General features: G+C 39.3%; 1 protein-coding gene across 3 annotated transcripts in view; it reads right to left on the minus strand.

The window, feature by feature from the left end:
• USP47 (ubiquitin specific peptidase 47) overlaps positions 1-8,150 on the minus strand; it is a 56,363-nt gene extending 48,213 nt beyond the window's left edge. For all 3 annotated transcript variants that reach the window (XM_061999110.1, XM_061999111.1, XM_061999109.1), the window contains exon 1: positions 7,955-8,150. In XM_061999110.1, the coding sequence (XP_061855094.1) occupies positions 7,955-7,993 (39 nt within the window). In that variant the 5' untranslated portion in view covers positions 7,994-8,150. The remainder of the gene's footprint in view (positions 1-7,954) is intronic.
• Between the last annotated feature and the right edge of the window lie 1,472 nt (positions 8,151-9,622).

Here is a 9,622-nt window from a genome sequence, read left to right on the forward strand (position 1 = left end):
GACTTCTGTGATCTTGCTCCTTTTGGAAAATACGGTACATGTCTTACACTCTGACTTGTGTAGAATATGAAATAATTTGTTTTCAAAGGCCATCTCCTCAGAAATGCTTCTCTAGTAACAAAATCTTCATTTTAAAAAAATGCATACAGACAAATCATTTTTAGAATACACGGACACTTCTTAGCATAATACTTTCAACTTTCTAAACATGTACAAAAACAAAACTATGCCTCAGAAATAAAAAGTATGTTATAAGGTTAGTCTTTGAGAGTTTGTACTTTGAGAGTTTGTATTAGTGGGTCACTTGTAAAAAGCATTTATAAAAATAGAAACAGACAACAAGAAAAAGTCGGTATAAGACTAGACTAAAGTATATCCATGGTGTTCAAAAGATCACAAAAAAAGGACATAAAATGGATATGGCAGGGAAGGCAGTGGCACATGTCTGGAGACAGCTGAACTACAGATCAAAATATTTACTTTTCAATTTTACAGAGGCTATTTTTCATCCAAGTCCTGTATTTTAAAATACTTTAAATGTCTCACTTTAAGAATGTTTAGAAGAAACAGTCTTATGTGTATCACTTAATGGTCTTTTAAATGTGGTAAATTAGGGTGACTCAAGATTACTTCCCTTAAAAATCGAACTTAGCAACTGTCAATAATGAAAGGGCACAAATATTTCCTAGTCATGCTTGCAGATTACACAAGACTTCTAAATAAATTTTCCCATTATTAAATAAGGGGTAACAAAGACTATATCCACAGTAGTAACAGATTGATTTTTAAAACACAAATAAGTTTTCCCTTAGCAACTGAACATTTTGAGTATTTTACTTTTATTCTCCAAGGTTATAATTTCAATTATTGATATATTGTTTCATCCTATGACTCTGAGTTTTTTAATTTCCAAAGGTTTTTGTAACCAGACTAAAATAATTGGGAGAATTAAACATAAATAACGTTTCTTATATTTGCAAACAACCTGCCAGCCTCATCATTACAGTACCAACTTCATATTCATATCTGAAACAGCCTCATCTTTATATGGGTTCATCTTGTTTGCATTTTTCTCTCCATGTTCTTAATCACCATTCTCCATTTTTTCTCCTTCAAACAAAAATTTGATAAAAGGGATCCAAGAGCATCATGAGATACTTAATATACTTTATGTATTAACCTATAACAACACCATTTGTTTCCTCTGCAGAGCCACAGAAGCAGATGATGTGCTTTCACAGTTGCCCTTTATTCCTTCAAGTGTGGAAACACCATGAACTTTGAAACGTTTTCCTATGCTGATATTTCTGCTGGACTAAGTTACAAACGTTACATTATAGCCCAAGTAATAATAACAGAGGAGTTATCTTTTTGGACAATTTTGAAATGAAAGTTTACTTCATTACAGAATAACCAACAGATATATATGCTAAAAAATGCATTATTGTATAGTTCAGAGATTAAAAAAGTGAATCCAGAGGTAACAGTTAACTCTTTAATAACTAATTTTAAACTATCTATCTGCTGTTGGGGAAAGAGAAAGGGAAGTTGAATAGCAAGGTGGGTCAGCAGGGATTCTCTGTGTCACTCTCTAGCAATATTACACAGAACGAAGGACAACAATTAATAATGTAAGCATGCATGAAGCTTTGGCATAAACTTTATGTGCCTGCACTACTGCAAAGGGCTCCAGGGAGAACATGGAACTCAGATATAACAATGTATATATGAGAAAGGAACTAGAAGATTTCTCCCTATATGAACTGATGAAAACATTTTATTTACAAAAAAAAACCCCAAAACCCAACAACTTGAAGTTGCTGTATCTACTTTTTTTCTTCTCCTTCAGTCAGTTATTTCTCTCGACACAATATCTACACAAATCAATAAACATATATGCCTTCCATTTGTTTAGCTCCTGCAACACTCTGCCAGACTTCAAAAAAAAAAAAAAAAAAAACTATTTATGGCTGTTTTCAGACACTACTTATAGTGAAGACTTTTGTAGTATATCAAGTATATTTCTCATGCAGCTTCAAAATTAGAGCATTCACTAGTCCTATGGAAATTCTGCATGCTTCTTCATGTTGCTTAACAGGCTTTCATAACGTGTAATTATTGAGCAGATATACTTGAACTACAACCTGATAACTAGTTCTAAGCTATTCATAAAAATGCTAATCTAAAAAATCATCTATTATCATTTTCCAGAAGCATCTAAAGTATTCCTGTAGTCACAATCTCAAAGACTAAACTGAATATTTTTAAAACATTTGCCACTTAAATTTTTGAGAACATGGCCAACATATCTATTTCAGAAGTTACTTCATCTGCCAATGCTGTAAAGACTATTTGTTAAGTCCAAGTTGATTACATACCAAACACAAAACAGAACCAAAGAAAATACTACATATTTCACAGCGGCTTAAACTATTATCAAGTTGGCTATTTTATCAGAAGTTTACAAAAAACTTTAAAGGCTTACTAGTATTTCCAATTATCAATTCTTTAGTGGCATTATTTTGAGTATTTTGTTCAAGACAAGCAAAATTACAAAATGTTAAAAAGCTCACTCGAAGATACACCATATTAATTCTCAAAGCATAAAATATCAGCTTTAAGTATTCACAAAAGGAATAAAAAACTTTCAAAATGAAAAAAAAATGTACATGTATCTCATTCAATTTTCCAGAGACGTAATTTTAACACTTATATTCCTACATAAGACCCAACACATTTTTAAATGCAACAGAGAGTGGAGCTATGACAGGATACATGAATGCTTGTACACGTGTTAGTGCAACATATTCCTACTCCCCCAGTCAGTTTAATTCTGACAGGACAAAAACACGTTAAGTCGAAAGTAACATAAAATCAAGGTACTCATTTATTTCAACGTAAGATTAAAACTTGTAGAGGCTTACTATCATCAATACATTCTATCAGCAAAAGGAAGTTGGGTAATAATGTTTTTAATCAGTGCTCTGTGGTAAGACAATTCGTATTTTAAAACTATGAAGGAAGAATGCAACAATTTTAATCAACAGGTCTTACATTAAACAACAGAACTTAAATCAACGGAAAACAGAATTAGTGGACTTTATTTTAAAATGGCAACAAATACACACTAGACATTTTCATTGTTTACTGAAATTCTGAGCTCTTGAAAACAGCATAAAAGATCTGTCAACGTTTTACATTTTAAGTATTCTCTGTCTCCAGATAACTTCACAGCTTTGGAGAAAGTTCATTACCAGTTTAAGAAACTGTGTAACTGTACAAAAAAAAAAAAAAAAAGATTATTCATTTGATCTAGAAACTTTAATCACCAGTGACCTACAAAACACTCGAAAAAACTGCATTTCTTGTTTTTTATTTTCAAAGTGTATTACCGCAAAAAAAAAAAGTGCTATATTATTTAGTGTGTAGATAATTATACTGAACAATGCCAGCAGCATTTGAAGACTGAGGTTCCAGTACCAAGTAATACCTAAGGGGTAGTTGGTACCTCTTAGGTAAAAACTTTTCTTCAGATTATCTCAAAGTGCTATTAGATCATTATCTTCATCATCTTTCTTATACTACATACAGCAAGTGGAACTAAACTCTGACTGAGAAACCCAGTGGCTGAACTACACAGGAAAAGATCTTGCTTATGCCTCACAAGCTAGATTCCTACCTGAATATTATCCAGAAAATGTCTGTTTGCAAGGAACAATAACTGCTTGGTCAATGAAGCTGTCAGTTTCTCCATCTGTCACAATCCTACTTTTAATGTTTTACAGGGGATCACAGGAGAAGGAAAGCAGGAATAACTGTTAAACTAAAAGAGCTGTAAACAATTGTAAAATCTCATAATACAGAGGACTGAAAAAATAGGGATCTCATCAGCGTCAAAAAGAATAGCATGCCTTTACCAAACAGAATTACAAAATATCTTAAACAGATTCCTGCTCTTCTAACGAAGAATTTAGAGTGCTATCCATTAAGAAACATGTTTTATTTGTTCAATGCAGAAGATGAAAATGGATTCATTAGTGTAGGGATAAAAAGACTCACAAAGCTGGCTGAGAGAGAACTCACACTTCCTTCTTTGATTTAATGGCAGCAAGTACAAAGCATATATATATACACACACACACACATATACATATATATATATTTTTACTCTGACGGGTATACTTTGGATATTTCATACTGGAACATGTTGAGAAAGTATCTGCACAGCATTTAATTAATTAGTGGCACAGACACTTCAAAAGCCTCAGAGCTGAACATAATTTTTATATTCTGACCAAATCTGGGCAATACTCACTGTCACATCTTGATTTTTCAAGAAAATTCAGTAAAGTTCACTTCCACGATCAGTAAATAAACATACGTATCCAACTTGCTCATCATCTGTGTTTTCTTCTATTTAAGGTAAACTTGCACAAAGTAAGTTTCAAGTATACTTTTCTTCTAAGAAACACCAAAAATGTTTTCCCTTCTAGTAGTCCTAGTTTCTTCTTATTTCTGTTAGCATCTCACTTATACTATTCCCCATTCCTCTCCAGGGTTACTGTTTTACTAGACTAAGAGGAGAAAAGTTGACACCTAATAACAAAGCAATTTTTAAAGAACATGCTAAAAATTTACTAGTAGTGTGCAGCAGTGTCCTGTATGTTACTCAATGCCTCTAGTTTATGGATTAAAAAAAAAAAAAAAAAAAACCAACCAAATTGAACAACCTATGTTTCAGATGGAGAGAAAAATAATTGAGGATTGCAAAGAAAAAGAACATGGTCCAGTTCATACCGAACCCTAGATCTAGTGAACAGAGATTCTTATTGTCCCCATCATAAGGAATTATTGGTCATACAATTACAGGAACAGCTGAGAGAGCAATAGGCAGTGCTAAAGATGAAAGAACCAATTCCCCAAACTATGGCAAAAATATTATTATTAAACAAAAACCCAACACTAGTTTACTAGAAACTGCTTTAATACATCTGTTACAAATGAAAAAGTACTTTCATGTAAAGTTATGAGCAAGAGAAAATAATAAGGCCCTGATTACCTGTATATCAAAGATGCATCAAACTACACAATATAAACATTTTCATGACACTAATAATAGATATTCTAAGTGTAGCAGTGAAATAATTACTATTTAGTATCCATGAAAGTTTGCTATTACTCTTTAGAAAACCTAATAAAAAAACCATGCAACATACTTTAAAAAAAGCCATCCGAGCTTCTGTTAGCATACACTGATATATTTATACACATACACGAACACAAACTGAAGACTTATAAACAACCTAATACCTATCTTTCCATTCTGAAAACACAGAGGCTTTTAATATCATAAATATCTCCTACTACCATATCTACCACAGCATCACATAAGCTTGTGGACAAGAACCAAAGTACTCTCCCCATCCACTCCTTTAGATGATTAGTCATTGTCTAGATCAGCCTAAAGCAAACAACATCAAATTTCTTCTGTCTTTTACACTGGAATGCAGATGAAAACTACAGCTGTGTACTCATCTTTAGCAGACATTGGTTCACATCCCCATTTAATCTTTGAAACAGCACAAGACAGTGAGCTATACAACTGATACCACTCAGCTGGCTGGGAATGGACAGAAATCATCAACTGTAATCCTTTATCTACTCATAAAGGGCAGAAGTGAAACTCCAAACCATCTGCTTTGCCTCCAGTGGCTGACAACAGCATAATGGGAATATTTAGGCGAAGGCTGTTGAGAACTCAGAGACCTGAAGAATTCTGTTGACCCGTAACTTAGAGTGCTCTCTGCAATGAGACTACGAACGTGTCACAGGAGGGCTTAATGTGAATCCTGTAGCATAACATTTGTTAAACTTCCTATCACTAAAATACAAATTTACTGAAAAACATTGTAAAAGTTGAAGATAAGCCTATCTGTTTATATATATGTTGTAATAGAAGTTTAACAGAAATAGTTAATCTGTTTTCCTCCTCAATTCATTTTCTTATATTCTATTTGGCTTTGTTCATTTACAAAATGCAGAAGGGCACAACAAATAACTTGAAAAAAACTTGCCGAGAAAAAGCAACTCTCACTAGTATTATCAATGTTCAAAGTTTACAGATTTAACACTGTGTGTTTAAGATATGGATATCTATAACATCATGTTTTCATCTTCCTTTACCCATACTTCCCTTCCCTACAGATAAAAACACATTTAAAATCCTAGTCCAATGAGTCAGTTAAAAATACACATCTGAATCATATGTATATTCTGAATATAACTTTAAAGCCAACAAGGATACTATTAATACATATAACTAAAGAAACAGTCTTAGCTAGCTGCTTTTATTAATCACCTTGTCTGCTCCAGTTAGCTACAACTAATGCCACAGGGTTTCTCCTGACAGTCTCCTTAATCTCTGTTTGCTTGTTTCCAAAATGAAATATTGAGGTATACTAGCTACTATCTTCTGTTCCTGGTCATATGTTTTGGTGGATTTTTTTTAAAGCAAATATTTAAGCATACTAGCTAGCACACTGTACCCCTTGTTTGAAGTTTCTCTTTCCTGCAAAAGACTTAACACGGTCCTTTAAACCTTAGGATTTAAGAAAGCAAACAAGTGGCAAAGTTACTTTTGTCTTATATATATTATGTGCTTAACTGTACAATTATACAGACAAAAATTTGTTTTGAAAACTCATTATTGCTATTTTGTTTCACAGTTATGCTTAAGGATACCATTTAGGGATCAGTACCCCCTCTTGTTAAACTATATAAAGCCTATGTCCCCACCTCACAAAGCTTACTGTAAGAATACATGATAGAAGAGGTAGATGTAACAAACGAATGATATTTGATGGAAAAAAATAGGAAGGCATCAGAACTGTCATAAAAGTAGGCTAAATTATGTACGCATCCTTTTTCATGACGCAAGATATCTACTAACACTACATTACGAATAACCGTTTCCAAACATTTCACACCATCACTCTAAAACGCCTTCCCCTCAACAGTATCACTCATATTTGACACGTGTCATTTTCCTATCGCTGCAGGACAGAGGCTTAGCCTTCCTCTTTCACGCAGACTCTTATCTTTAACTTTTGGCCAAAACCAAACCTTCTCCCTTCCTCCTTCAGAGAGAGATGAGGGGCCCACAATACAGGACACTGAATCCATTGCTGAGCCGGGACATACGTTCTCCAGCACTCACCGCTGGCACTACCTCCCTTTTTCTGCAGCGTTTCGTACCGGCGCCAGGGAGGCACAGAGCCGCCCCACCAACTCGGCAGCGGCCTCCCCCGGGCTGCCATTTCGCACGCCAGGCCCTTTCCCCCAACCAAGGACGCCCGCGGGCACCCACGGACCCGACTTGCCGATGGGCTCCGCTCTCTCCTCTACCGTCTCAGCTCCGGGCCCTCGCCCGGAGCCTTCGCTCCACTCCGGGCTGATGGCGGGCTGTGCTCCCGGAGGGCTCTGCATAAGACCTCTGACACAGAGAGCGGCCCGGCCCGCGGCCGAGCGCAGGCGCCGCCGGCCTGGCCCCAGCCCCGCCGCCACGCAGGCCGGCCGCCCCACATGCCGCGACACAGACAGGTGCAACTCTCCGGCTGCCACCGGGGCCTTGCGCAGCTCAGATTCGGCCCCGGCCACCTCCCCACACCAGTCCGCGCGGAGAATCCTCCCCTTCCCCTCACGCAACCGCACAACCCCAACCCGGCCCACCCGCAGACCAAGGGCTGCCCGCCCCCCTCACAAAGACAGGCCCTCCCTGCCGCCGGGCCTCGCAGGGAGGCAGCGCAGCCAGGCCGGGCCGGCCCGAGCCGAGCCAGGCCTCCACCGCCCTCCTGTCCCCAACCAGGTCGGAGATCCCGGGCCTCCTGCACACTACAGGGGCCGCCGTCACCTCCCACCGTGGCTCCCGGCCCCAGGCTTCCCCGCTCCGCCTCACCTCTTTGGGCACGAGCTGGTTTTCCTCGCTGGGGACCATGGCCGGTGGCGCGGCGCTGAGCCCGCAGCAGGCTGAGCTGAGCGGCGGCGGCGTCAGCAGCGGGAGGCGGGGGGACGCCAGCGGCTCATCCTCCTCCTCGGCCGCCGCCACCGCCCCAGCCGGCGAGGGCAGCGCCACAGCCTCCGCCCCCTCCACCACCGCCAATCAATGGGGAAAATGGCCGCCGGTGCAGCTCTCGCGAGAGCCGTGCCATCCGCATGTGACCCACCGTCGGAAGGGCTGCGGTCACCCACACGTCTGTGAGGGGTGCGCAGTTGTTGTATAAGTGTGATGACCGGTGCTGGGGATCCAGGGGGTGATTCCCCTACAGCCAGAAACGCGTCCTCCTAGCCTCTCGGCTGCTGCCCCGACCAGGGCCTGTAAATGGTGTTCAGCTATCGCCCTTGTCTTTCTCTTTCTCCTCTCGCTAAACTATCCCCAGAGAGCGCTCGGGGGAAACGCTCTGTGGAGGCCGGTTGGGCAGGGTACTCCTGCCGCTGCTGATCGTCTCCACCCCGCTCCATCCGTGCGGACACGGGAGAGATTAGAAGGCGTTTAAATTTAAATTGTACTAGGTAAAGGAGAATGCAACATGTTTAGGTATCGTAACCTGTACTGTAGTCGCGGGAGAGAGCTTATAAAGGCTCTCTGTGGGCATGGGGGCCTTCAGCTGCCAGCTGGGCTGTTAGTGTGCTCTGGCATTAGGTTTCTGTCTTGAGGTAATAGAAGCCAGCCAGGCAGCTCCTTATCATGGCAGCCAGCAATTTGCACAGCTTCCTTGCTCTGCCACACGTGGGGAGTCTTTGATAGAAGCGGGGGATGTTGGGGACTTCGGCTGTGTTTTCAGTTTGTTTTGGTCTTTTTCCCCGTGTACATCTGGGTGTGATTTTCCAGTGCTTTCCTGACCAGCAGAAGGAGTGGAAGAGTTAGTACAGCCTGTACGTGCAGGCCCAGAAGATGTTCTTTGACGTCATACTATGAAATTAGGTATGTGTTGACTTCTCTGTCAATTTAGGGTTAATAGTTCATTTTCAAATGACATACAGAGATATTTCTATGTTATCACTTGATTGCTGCTTTTTGCCTACATCGAGTTTAAACATATTTTCTATACCACTTGAGGCACACTCAAAGCCAATTGGTAATCACTAGAATGACTAAAATGCACATTAGTAGAGAAGTAATTGTACATTAATGTCTGCTTCACTACAATATAGTTCTAAAGTGAGAAACGTTCTTCGTAGGTAATCCAGAAGAATGATATATGGTACAGAGATGTATTACTATTTTTCTCATTGTTTTAGTGTCCTCTTGTGGAAAAATTGAGAATTGAGGATACCTTTTGGGGTTGTTTCCAAGGAACTTCACGTTTTTGGGTAATTTTTGAAGCCCATTGTACTGAATGTTATTGGAAATCTATTGTGAAGAATTTGTAAAATTAAATGACCGCTTCTCCCGTTTTAGTTTGGAAGTATGTAGCTTCTCGGGTTCTTCTCTGGATGTGTCATTAGTATAGTACTTTAGCACTTTACAAAAGGCTGTAAAGTGTTTATACCTGAAAGCCTCTGAGAGATATTTGACCTCTAATATGATGAAATTGAGCATCAAGGCAGGAACTTGGGAGTCCCT

Source organism: Colius striatus, chromosome 7 (assembly GCF_028858725.1).
Source record: "Colius striatus isolate bColStr4 chromosome 7, bColStr4.1.hap1, whole genome shotgun sequence".
In the NCBI taxonomy this organism is placed as follows: Eukaryota; Metazoa; Chordata; class Aves; order Coliiformes; family Coliidae; genus Colius; species Colius striatus.